The following is a 12,943-nucleotide window of genomic DNA, read 5'->3' on the forward strand; positions in this document are numbered from 1 at the left end:
TGGTATATATATATATATATATATATATATATATATATATATGTGTGTGTGTGTGTGTGTGTGTGTGTGTGTGTATATGTATATAATATAAATATCTAATTAGGTATTTAAAACTTATTATTATTTTTTTTATACTTTCTTTTTCGAAAACATAAATTTTAGCTAATTTCCTATTGCATTTTTTACAAGCATACCTTTATAGTCTTGATATGCTTCAAGGATGTCTCTGATTAATTCCTTCAAGGTTTTTGTACCATTTTAAAATAAATTAATTAAGATAATTTCTCTATTTTCATCTATAACGAATGAAAGTTGGGAAGAAAGTTAAGAATAATGTAAACATGAAAGATTGGAGTGGTCAATGGGAAAAAGTAAATGAGAGGGTAAGGTTTACAAAAAAAAAAAGTCAAGAAATCAAGTTAAGGGAAAAAAATTTGAGAAATTGATTTTAGGGTTTACAGAAAATTCAAGAGATCAAATTTAAGGAAAAATCAAAAAACCAATTGTAGGGTTTATGGAAAAGTCGAGCACATCATGAGTAGGGCTAAGTGGAATGATATGTTTTGTGGTGTTTTATGTGTTATAACACAACAACTTTATTTTGTTATATTAGTTTAAAGAAATGATATCTGATTAGATACCCCAATTTTTATTTTGGATTTGATTATCGTATTGATTTCAGTTATTTAAAGTCATGAATCAAAACTCGCCTATAGAATGTTGGTTCTATCATTTTTTTGACCAAAATTGATAATATTAAATCAATTCTATAAAGAAACCATAACCAAAGCGTTGGAGATTGACACCGACTTTGATATTACACAATTATTATTATTATTTTTTATAATGAGAAACTCTATCAAAGTTATATTGTCTATTCGAGATTGAATTAACTACATTCAATAGTAAAACCTTTGGTTTAAGTGACTAGTCTCGTAATTATTAACCATGTCAATCAAGATTCAAGAATGCTATTGTAGAGTTTTTATCATCCAAACCACCCTTGCGGGCAACTAAACAATTATTTTGTTCACCTCTAATTTTGGTGTCCCGTGTCCATTGGATTTAAATATAATTGTGCTCAAAATCTGTTGGGCTTATATTTTGAAGATTAATATTGGGCCGAATACTTGCAAGGCAAACTGGTGTGAGCGACAAAATGGTTGTTAGTTGTCACTCTCATCGGATAGCCCACAAGCACAATAGAGCCATATCCACATGGCAGCTCTGCCTTGTTGGCATCAACTGCAGAGAAATGTTTTTGCGGTCATCACCGCACGATTCGTCTCATCACAATTTCTTTAAACCGATACCTGTCATCAATCAGACGCTTCAGCTTATTACATTCTCACGCTACAGGTTGCATGGGATAATTTCCAAGAAAGTCAAAACGAGCGCCTCTTTGAATCAAGGCCCGTTTGACAATTTAAAGGAGAAGTTACTGCTTCCCTGCATCAGATCTCAACACGCAACTCTCGCGCCAGTTTTTACACAAGAAGAAAACATTTTACAGCTAAAACCCTAGTCTACATTTATCATTAAACTCACGCAAAGAATCGAATCAACGGTCAATCAAACATGCTTGCTGATCAAGAAGAAACTCCTTCCAGGTATGAAAATTTTCATTAGCACGTCAAGTAGGGTTTATTCATTTCAATTTCAGAAGTAATTCTTTTTTTTTTTTTTCTCTTAGTGTTGTCAAATTTGAATTGAATGTTGCATTCGGTGAAACTTGTTAGTTTCAGTCTACGTAACTACCTACTGTATTATCATTGTTAGTGAAGTTGATTTGAATGTTTGAATTTTGTATAAATTTTGTTATGGTATTGGTTGTTAAGAAAATAACTGTTTTACGATTTGAAATGTTTAATTTTTGCATTGTTAGGCAAGAGTTATTGAGTATGGTGAAGAAGCATTCGAATTTGATCGGCAAAACCATAGTAGATGAGCAAGATTCCGAAGACATTGAAATGGATTCTGGATTTTGGCACGATCTTTTTAATTTGTACTTTATTTGTAGTAAGGAAGCTAGAGGACGACAGGATGATGATCTCTTATTTTTCGTTCGGAAAAGGGTAGGCCATTGATTTGGATGAACTCACGTGGGGCTTTAACTCCATTTCACTAATATTGTTAAATTATGCTGATAAAGGGTTTGCACGGATATGGTTTCAATGATAATGCGGAAGAGGTCCCTCCATACTTTGTACGCAGGTGGGCATCCAAGGTAAAAGAGAAAAAAAAACGTAGATAACTTTTTTTTTTTTGGATACTTGATCGCCTCTGGGTTGTGTTTTCATTTTTATTAGTTAAAACTAATTCTTTAGATTTGACTCCTTGAGTTTCTTTTTTATCTTCTTGGAATGTTTGCTATGGGAAAATATTACTTGTCTCTATTGTTGCAAAATTTTGGATATGTCTTATCATTTCTACAGATTATTTGGTCTATCCTTGGGCATAACTATATTAGTTTTGTGGTATGCATTGTTTTAAGGCAAAAAACTTTTCTGAACATGGGTCTTCTGCTTATCATCAATATTGATCATTCAGTTGCCTTACATAAATAATGTTGTTTATTTTTTTAATCAAATAGTTGGATAACTTGCTTGGCAAGAACTCGATTGAGGTTGATTGGAGGCGCTCATTTTATTTGAACATGATAGCCCATACTTCATTCTCGGTAACAGTGGCAATTTGCAGGTAACTTCTTTTTCTTGTTTTTTGAATTGCATGCTGTCTTCTTCCAGTAAGTTTCATCAATAATCTTTTGCTTCCAGCATCTGTATGTCTCTGAAGTTTGCACTTTAAGACTTTGGTAAGCAGTTCACTTGTATGTCAGTTGTCAGCATTTAATATTGATAATTAGGTTTAAACTTTTGGAGTGTTATGCGATGTGAAATGTCTGAATGTCATCTAAGTGGTAATTTAGTTACAAATGTGAATAAAGACTAGTGAGGATATTTTTGGGAATCCACTGTATTATTTTATTATGTTTATTTGACTCTTTATTCCTTCTGTGGGATGTCTAGATGTCATGACTTTGGTTGCTTTGATTTTATCTCGATTCAAAATTATTTGTCCCGGGAAGAGATCAATCTTTGTTTCTTTGAAACTTGTATGAAATGGCACTTTCATGTTGTTTCACATGCATGACAATAGGTACTGTCAAACGTTAGAGATACAGTTTGCTGATGACATGCTTCAATTTGTTGCAAATGTTTCTTTACAATTTTGATGAGTTTGTGTTAGTGTTCATCAAAAACTTCTGTACTGTTATATGGGTTAAATAAGTATTTGATTCACTGCTGTTGTTTAATTCTTTCCTTCCAGAAGAGATAACATTTTCTAGCCATGTTTTTCAAACTTTTGATTTAGGATTCTTTCTTGCTATTTTTCCTCTTTGTGATCTTTTGAGAAAATTTGAATTACTTCTTGTTATTCTTTTTTTTTTTTTTCCAGTCACAGGGTCCTTCAGAACTATCAAGCTGGGCAAAATGCACCGTTGTCTCCCATATACAAGGTGCCTATTTAGTACAAATAATGTGTAAAATAATGTAGAGGATATATTTTCTTCACTTGTCATTACATTTGTACAGTTTTGTGTTCATCCATGTTTTGAAAAGGGGAATCTATTCTGATTAACCTCTAGAAGAATTGACTTTTGTGGGAGAATTGAAAATAGTTTTTCAATTAAGAAGTGTTGTGTATTTTGACTTTTGTATGGTAAGCTGGGCCAATTCAGTTCTTTCTGGAAGAGGAGTATCATTACTAACATTTATTTCTGTGGGCATGATCATTCCAGTGATCTCTTTCTGTTAGGACAAGTTTTGAATGGGTTGGAGATGGTTTGGCTCACATGACTTGAATTTATAATCCTCTTAAAAGTTTGTATGATGTGCTTATCTATGAAGGGTGTAAATTTGGTACTGTATAAATTTTGTGTAAAAAATTGATCATGCAAACCTAACTTTTCTCTTGCAAGCTTCCATGTTTCGTGCCCAGTAATTTAATTTTCTGTTATGGCCTGTGGCATCTGCAGGTTGTAAAAACTGTTTATGCATCTCCAAGTCGTGTAAATTTTCATTTGGACTCAAAGAAGGCAAGTTTCATTATTTTCAATAAAATGTGATCTATTAAACTTTATCTTGAATTTCTGGTAACCATATCTGACTATGCAGGAAGTAGAGACTACACCTGCGTATCCAGATATCTGTTTTGCAGTCGATGATTTTGACTCCACTTTCGATGCAGTGGTAAGCAGGTTCCTGGAGAGGTAGTTGGATATGGTGTGCCTGTTTCTTTTGAAGCCATTCTACCTATGTTTCATATTAATTGATTCTTTATATTCTTTCAGTTACATCACCCCAAAAGGTCAAGGTTTTGTAGTAAGATGTGTTCTATGTTATTTCTGGTGCTTTGTTGAGAAATAGAATGGAAAAATATGTAGTTGATAGGACCTAAATTGTGATAAACAAATAACAGGAAGAAATTTGATTATATAATTAGCAAATACAACCAAAAGATAATATAATATAAAATAAATAACTTAGACACTATGCCTAGATCGGACCGGAGGTGTTCCACCTACTGTAGTAGAGTTACTCTGTCAACAATGTTGAGAAATAATCCATTATTTCCTTTACCAACATTGGCTTGCTTAAATTGGTCAATCTCTTCCCTTATCCAATCCTAACTCCTAGTTTAAATAGGTAATCTTGTGTATTATTCAATCCTACGTTACTAATTTGAAAACTACTTCTGCCTTATCTAACTCTTCTCTTCTTGTCTTATACTAGAGCTGGATTTGAATCGAGTTTGTTGGAGTTCGAAATGAGCTTAGTTCGAGTCTGAGAGTTGAATATTTTTCAATTCGAGCTTTTTGGGGTGATCAGCTCGCTAAGCTCGTGAGCGTGAAAAATTTCTATATAAAATGAGTGAAACGATGTTGTTTTAACCAATATGCATCAAAATGTCGTTGTTTTAGTCATTTTTGCTCGGCTACAATACCAGTCCAAGCTCGATTCGAATCCAACCCTACCTTATACTTATCTACTACTTCTATTCTTTTGTCCTTCTCTTGTAGACCTTCATTACTTTATACTTCCATTGTCTTTTGTGATACGTTGCTACAATCAAGGGTTTAGCATTCTCTTCCCTCTTAGTAACAACTTTGTCCACAAGGTTGAATGATGAAATTTGTGTTTAAAGAATTCCCTGGTCTTCCCATGTTGCCATGTCCACGAAATGCCCTTTCTATTGAATAAAGTAAGCAAATACAACCAAAAAGTAAAATAATATAAAATAATAACCCAAATGCTACGCTAAGATCGACACAAAGGTGCTCTATGTATCGTATCAAAGTTACTCCATCATCAATGTTCAGAAATAATCCATGTTTCCTAAATCTTAGTTTCAATACGTAATTTTGTTTATTATCCCTAAATTACTAATTTGAAGGCCACTCTTGCCTTATTTAACTCTTCTCTCTTGCCTTAGATGTTGTCCTTCTCATTTGCTACTTCATATCTTTTGTGCTCCTTCTGTAGACCTTCAATTTTTTATCCTTCCACTGTTTTTTATGATACATTGCTATAATCAGAGGCCTAACGATAGTCAATCTGTTACGATCCTAAATGCAAGGTATGGGACTTGGATCCCACATTGGAAAGTATGGGCAACTAATGTGGGGTTTATATGGCCTTGGGCTCTCCCATCTCAATAGCTAGCTTTTGAGGTGTGGTTCTCCTAAGGTTCGTATCATTTGGTATCAGAGCCATCACCATGTCTCCCAGTTGCAATCGTGCGGCGCGGGTGGTGACGCCGGCATTGCAGTGTTCGCCCGGGGCTAGTAGGGAGCTAGCGCACAGCCAGCCCGCGTGGGCGCCGGGGCTGCGGAGCGTGGTGGTATGTTACGATCCTAAATGCAAGGTATGGGACTTGGATCCCACATTGGAAAGTATGGACAACTAATGTGGGGTTTATATGGCCTTGGGCTCTCCCATCTCAATAGCTAGCTTTTGAGGTGTGGTTCTCCTAAGGTTCGTATCACAATCTAAAACTACACTGCCTTGTTATCAATATGCATACAACCAAGATGCTATATATAAGATATGGATAAACAGAACAAGATATAAATTCTATTACTTATCTACTTATAATATTTTCTTACAAAGTTGCTCCCATAATTTAAAGTACTTGACTTTCTCAATTATCATTTTTGTATGCTTGTGGTGAGATTAATTAACAGAGTGGAACGTAAATATTGTTGTTAACGTGATTATTGTTACCTTTTTCGGAAATAATTTCCCGCTGATCTATTCAGGTCTTGTCAGACACGGACCACTGCTACTGTGTGCTTCTGAATGCACATGATGGAGCAGCATTTCCTACTGAAAAAGAGTCACACGATAGCAGTTCTAGTAATAATGCACCTCTGAGAATTGATACTAACTCTGGAAAGATGGGAAATACAAAGGTGTTTGTCAGTTGTTTTCGTTGTAGATTTTTTATAACACTTCTTAAATACTTGAGACATTCAAATTGACTTGTCTGTAGTTGTGATTGCAGCTTACCCTTTTCTCTGGATTTGTCAGCTATCAAATGGTTCGAGATGCATATGATGGTAAAGATGGGTGGATTAGCTTCTTTGTAATCCATATATATTCCCTATTGAATTTGATTGCTTTTCTTTTTGCTCTTTTCCTACGTTGAATTATGCTATCTGTGGGTTATAAAAGTAGCAAATGTATGGTTATAAATATAGTCTATATTGATAAGCCTTATATTCTCATAGATTCAATGGGCTTTATAATTACAATTTGCTAGCCCATTTCACGAGCAGCAAATTGAGAATCAAGTGATTATGCTTGTAGATTTAAGGAGTTTGCATTTACCAAATGAACTTTTTAAACAGCATTTCCTTATTAGTTGTCATCCCCCGCCCCCCTCTCTGTGTTATTTTAGCTGGAAAATCTAGATTTGGGAGCCTCCTTTCACTTGGTCAATCCCCCAGCAAAACAGACAGACTGTACATGAAAGGCCCTGGAGGACGTGGGGAAGTTGAAGTTGCTGTTTCTGGTGTAGCAGGTAATTAAAACAATTCATTGCCTCTAAATTTATCGGTGTTATGCTTTAATGCTGTTGACAGTGTTGCACTGTATATAGATCTATTATGAACCCAATAGTTCCGGATTAACCAGTTAATACCAAACTGTTTTTTTTTTGGTTGATGATATAAGTGGGTTGTCCAAACAACAATAGTAACACCGAACTATTTTGTACAATTATCCAAACAAACAAACTATTTGTCTAGGTATTTTCTGAACTTCTACTTGAACAACCAACCCTCCGCCCCTTTCCCCTTCTTTCACCCTTTTTCCCATTTTGTTGGTTCTGGACTCCTGGTTACAGGCCCAGGATTCAGGAATTGTTTATGCAAAATATATGTGACATTGGTCGATTATATATGACTGGTATATTTAAAGCTTGTAGTAAAGGCTAACTATAGCTACTACTACATCAGATCAAAGCCAGCAGGATTCAGGCCCCTTTTCACCAGTTATATCAAAGAGAGGATTTGGAATTGGCTCAATTTTTCGTAAAGCAGCATCTGTTGCATCTGTGGCAGCAAAGCATGCGTATGCAGCTGCCTCTGCAACTTCCGAGGACGAGATGATACCCCTCAAATGTTGCCTGATGTCTATATCGTTGCCCTGGGAAAACATTGCTTATGATCTTCTGTTCAAGGTGAGATCATCATTTCACACTTTGTAGTTAATGTGGTGTTTAACTATCTGGATATGGTTTTTTGTAGTGCCATTTTTTTCATGCATTCTCTGTGGAGTAATAATCTTTCTTCACTATGATTGCCAAATTCAGGGAAATCCTCCTGTGACGTTGTGATTGACGTAAATAGCCACCCCTGGAAATCGTAAAAATGGTGCACTCTCCTCCAGTAAGTGAGGGATTAGTTTTTTAACCTAAATTGTATATGGAAATTCTCTATCTAGTTTTGGTGTTTGGTCAAGCGTGTCTTTGCGCTGTTGTTGGTGGGTATTTATATTGTAATTACTGTAGTGAAATGTAGCAGTGCCAATTGTAATTGCCGATGCTCATTATCGCCTAAGCATTAGTAATCGGAATGTCGAACTTCAGAGTAACGTAAAAATGGAAGAAGGTAATATCTCGAATTTAGCACACGAATTCCATAAAATTCCGTGCCATAGAAGGAAAAAAATAAAAATAAAAAGGAAAGAAAGGCGAAAAAGTTGCATTCACAAAGTAGCAAAGCCAAACCACGTGATACCAAAATAGAAGTTGGCGTTCTCACACCTGTCCTCATCAGTCATGCCATGTCAATGATACTTTTAACTGAAATTGTATCAAAATGATGTGATTCTAAGAAGAATTATACCAAAATGATGGGATTTTAGCTACATTTGTATGATATAATTCAACCAGAATTGTGTCATTTATTATAGCTAAAATTGCATCCTAATGATAACATTTCAATTGGAATTGCACTTTTATCGTTCAGTTTCGATTGAATCACACAATTTCAGTGAAATTATGTATTAAGGATTTCAATTCTAGTTAGTGCAATTGCGGATTCAGGGCTGATGAGAGTTAAGGCTCAGGTTTGATTTTATTCAATTGAAAATAGAAATGTGAGTGATAAATTATCAAGATTGTGAAAGAAATTTAATTTGGTTGTACTTTAGTAGTGTAAATTATATTTATATATTATGTAAACTGACAAAAATAGTTTTTTGATAGTTAAAACTAAAGTTAGATTTCAACGGAAAATAATGAAAAAAATGTCATTTTTCAATTAAAAAGTGAGAATTGTAATTGGAACCAAAAGAAAAAAAAAAGGGAATTGTAATTATTCTAAAATCGTTATCGTAGTGCTTCAAAGAAAATTCCAAAAATTAAATCGAAAAACTTAATTTACTTGAAATGAAAAGATAATTAACATATATAATGCAAGATCAGTCGATGTGGATGGTAAAGCCAGGAATCTCAAACTATATATACTTGAATTGGTCAAGTTTAGTGCGTTGCACATGAACCCAACCCGTACAGAAAGTTGTAGGCCATTAGGAGAAGATTCACTTTAATTTTTCAATAAAATTATATATATATAAATAATAACGTGTAATTATATAATTGAATATTAGTTTATTTTTAATTTTTAATTATCTAATCAACATGTTATTATTTGTCTACATAGTATTACTCTTAATTTTTGGGCCAAAGGACTTATTCCCACTTAAAGTATGTTGTTTTCCTAAATTTTTCTTTATTAACTTTGAAAATCTCATTTACTTACTATCAATATATTGACCACTTTGGATTCATAGTTCATCATGGTTTTACTTCTGGGATTTATAACTTAAAATATGTTTTAATAGTTTAAAGATCTCATAGAGTATTTAACTAGTCAAATTCTTTCACCCCTAATCGATGTGAAATTTATAGACAGAGTACAAACAAACTCAATATCTTTTTTGTATTTTGTCGATGTGAGATTTATATAAGGATATCATAAAAAACACTATTTTTGAAAACTTGAATTAGGAGAATATTATTAGTTTTTAGGGTTTAGAGGGGAGGAGGAAATAATAAAATTAATTGACTCAATTAATTTTAATCGTTTATGTGAGTAAATGAAAATTTTAAAATTAACAGAAAAAAAAGTGAGAAAATAACAATTTTGCGGTGGGGGGGTGGGGGAGGTGGGAGGGGGAGGGCGGTGTGGTGTGTTGTTGGGTTTTGTTTTGTGGTGGAGGCAATAAGTCCTTTGGCCTAATTTTTGTCATCAATCAACTGTAGAACATTTGCATGGTTTCGTCCACAAAAAAACAACCATCAAAACTTACGAATAACAATTCATGCCCCCAAAACTGCTACAGAATCTTTCATTCAATATTTTCTTATGTGTCGACGGACGGTAGCTGATTCTATTATGCTGTTGGGGCCAGATTACATAGAATTAGACACCAACATTTCACCGACAAAAGTACACGTAAACTAAGTTTATTTGCAGTCTCAAAATATTTATTTAGTTTATTGAAGAGCTTTATTACCATCTGCATGCCTCATGAGTCATGAGACTCTGATCAACATTACAATCCAAGTTTGCTTTTATGCTGGTTTTTGTTTGATTCTTCGTGAGTAAGTTAGCCCAACCTAACCTTCCTTCATCACAGGGCCCCCACCACTCCTTTGTTCTCCCTATAAATCCTCCTCCCTCACACTTGTTCCTTCCCTTTCCTCCTCCCTTCCTCTCTCCTGTTCAATCTTTCTTTCTCTTTTCTCGATTAATTTGCTAGCTTTTTCATTATTTATAGATGTTACTTTCTGTGGAAGATGTGTCCTTTCAATTACCGGTTCTTGAAACCGGGTTCACCTGTGATGAGGTTGAAGAACTATTGTCTCTCTTATCATCAGAAGATTCGGGTACCCCAAACTCCGGCTCGGAGGGGTCAAACCGAGAGGCCTACACAGTTGACGAGAAAAAGCGAAGGCGCATGATATCAAACCGGGAGTCAGCAAGGCGGTCCCGCTGGCGAAAGAAGAGGCATTTAGAGAACCTGACGGAGGAGTTGAACCAGTTGAAAGTACAGAACCGAGAGCTGAAAACCAAATTAAGCTGGGCTTTGAGTAAGAGTCAACTAGTATGGCGAGAGAATGAGCAGTTAACATCTGAGTTTGTAGCTCTGTGGGGAAAACTCTCCCAGTTAAACCAAATTTCAGCTGCCATGCACTCACAATAAACCTAAAAAAACTTAGAGCTCTCTCTCTCTGTATGCATGCATGTTGGACCAAATAGTCTCGTGGGTCCATCAAAAAATAAAATTGTTTTTTCGGAAGAAAAATGTGGTGGAATTATGAGGACAATATTAATGGTAGTTGAGCAGCAGCTAATGATTGATCATCCCATGTAAATTAATTTAGTAATTATAATCATCTTTCTATTGCCAACCAGTAAATGCGATGTTCTTTCATAATTAAGAGTCAAGATACTACTGTTAACATCTTTTTTCCTGTCCAAAGAAGGAACAACAAAACTTCAAAGCACGTGGGGTCTTCTGCTTTGCCATGTTTTTCAAGTCTTGGCCCCAGAAATCATACTGAGATTCATGTGCCATGCGATTAAATATTTAAAGTTATTCCTTTTAGGTAAAATTTAACTGGAACTTATAATATTCAGAGGTTGTAAAATCAATATCTTCTATTTCTTCAGAGTTCTGCATCCCATCCCAACTGGCCTAAATTGAATGCTCGGGGCACTGTAGCAGTAGGAATCTTTAAAGTTAATCTACTTAACACGTGCATCTTTGGTTGTTGTGAATGATGGCATTTAACCACTGAAACTTGATCAGTTCAGCTTTTGTCATAAGGCTGAAAAGGTTTGGCTTAAGTTCTTTTCAGATTTGAAAATCCCTTGTAAATTGCCTTCCCTAGAATATGTGGAAGATTCAAGATTCCCTTTTGATTATCATTACAACGAGGAGTTTGAATTATCTCTACCCGGTAATGGCAACTTTGTTGACTGTTGCAGACTGTATTGATTTTAAGCACACCTGTAATGTATATAGCTTTAAGCTCCTCCGACGAATATGGAAGAAAAGGAATGCAAAAAATGGTGTGCTACTTTCAGAATCTGGAAGTTTCAATGAACCAATTCTAGATTATCCGCACGCAGGTCAAAAAGCAAGAATATAGTCTCCTTCCAAGACATTTTTTTATATATATTTCTTTCATTTAGGTGCTGTGCTCTAGTCAATCATGGTACAATAAAATTATATAAATTTTGTTGGAGTGGTTAACAATTTGTTTCTGAAAATTGATCTATACAATTAACTTATATTTTAGGCCAAAGGACATATTTCCACCTGAAGTTTACTCTTCCCCCAAATTCTCTCGTTTTATTTTTCAAAAACCCTTTTACTTACCTATAAACTATTCAATCGGTTATTTTTAAAGATAAAATTGTCATTTTATCAATAATATTAAAAATAAATTTAAATTTTATCTCATTTTAAAAAAGTAACATTCCTCTTCTCCCCACTTCTCTCCAAGTTTACTTTCATTCTCAGACACCATCTCCAATGGCTTTTCTCTCTCGAGACTTTCTCTTTCTTCAATAGTCTCTCTCTTCCCATCTTTTCTTTTAGCCAGTCATCCAAGGTGAAAGACAAAACATCGCCTTCCACCTTAGACGTCCAGCCAAAGGGAGAGTTGGAAATAAAGAAACCATTGAAAGGAGAAAAAGCCTTAAAAGGGAGAAGCTATCGAAGAATACAAAATAAATCCTAGAAGAAAAAATGTTATTTTTTAAAATTTGATCTAAAAAAAAATTATTAGTTTTTAGGGTTTATAAGAAAAAATAAAATAAAATTTTAAAACTAATAGATTTAGTTAAATTTATCCATCTATGGGTGAGTAAAATGATTTTGAAAAATAAAAGGTAAAAATTTGAAAGAGTAAATTTTGGGTGGAATATAACCTCTTCGGCCTATATTTTAAATCTGAAGTTGACGCATGGTGTTTATGTCCCAAGGGTTGGGGCCTTACAAGTTATTTCCAGTTTTCCAGGTGCAAGGAATGGATTCAGATAATGAGACACGTAACCCCCATCAAATCAACAAAGTATCATTTTAGAGAAAAGAAAAGAAAAGAAAAGAAAAGAAAAGGGAAGGAAAGGAAAGGGATTTGATCATCAACCACTAAAGAAAAGAAAGATAGACATCCAATTATTTTCTACCACATAAATTTTCTTGTCATTCGAATCATTGACGTAAATGTCATTCAATGGTTGGCTCCAATGTATGATGTACTAATTGCCAGTGTGTCTCTTTTTCTTTTCTGGGAAGCTTCTCGGGAAGTTTCCCGAGAAAATATAGGAATGAAAAGAGAGCACTAATTTCATATATCG

At 34.5% G+C, this 12,943-nt stretch overlaps 2 protein-coding genes across 3 annotated transcripts; both read left to right on the forward strand.

Annotated features, from left to right (window-relative positions):
* The first annotated feature begins 1,433 nt into the window (after positions 1-1,433).
* On the forward strand, positions 1,434-8,114 carry LOC123228989 (uncharacterized protein KIAA0930 homolog). Of its 2 annotated transcripts, none has more exons than XM_044654531.1 (12): positions 1,434-1,610; positions 1,886-2,075; positions 2,153-2,227; positions 2,594-2,700; positions 3,460-3,520; positions 4,040-4,099; positions 4,179-4,253; positions 6,323-6,475; positions 6,568-6,622; positions 6,964-7,086; positions 7,523-7,746; positions 7,879-8,114. In XM_044654531.1, exons 1-12 carry the CDS (start codon positions 1,579-1,581, stop codon positions 7,900-7,902), a joined length of 1,179 nt encoding a protein of 392 aa, XP_044510466.1. In that variant the 5' UTR covers positions 1,434-1,578; the 3' UTR covers positions 7,903-8,114. The 2 variants fall into 2 exon arrangements, with proteins under 2 accessions (XP_044510466.1, XP_044510467.1); XM_044654532.1 differs by lacking the exon at positions 1,434-1,610 and adding an exon at positions 1,667-1,774.
* A 2,048-nt stretch (positions 8,115-10,162) lies between these two features.
* Positions 10,163-10,994, forward strand: LOC123230034 (basic leucine zipper 4-like). Its single transcript, XM_044656129.1, has one exon. It carries the CDS (start codon positions 10,353-10,355, stop codon positions 10,776-10,778), a length of 426 nt encoding a protein of 141 aa, XP_044512064.1. The 5' UTR covers positions 10,163-10,352; the 3' UTR covers positions 10,779-10,994.
* The last annotated feature ends 1,949 nt before the right edge of the window (positions 10,995-12,943 follow it).

This window comes from Mangifera indica, chromosome 11, assembly GCF_011075055.1.
Source record: "Mangifera indica cultivar Alphonso chromosome 11, CATAS_Mindica_2.1, whole genome shotgun sequence".
Classification (NCBI taxonomy): domain Eukaryota; kingdom Viridiplantae; phylum Streptophyta; class Magnoliopsida; order Sapindales; family Anacardiaceae; genus Mangifera; species Mangifera indica.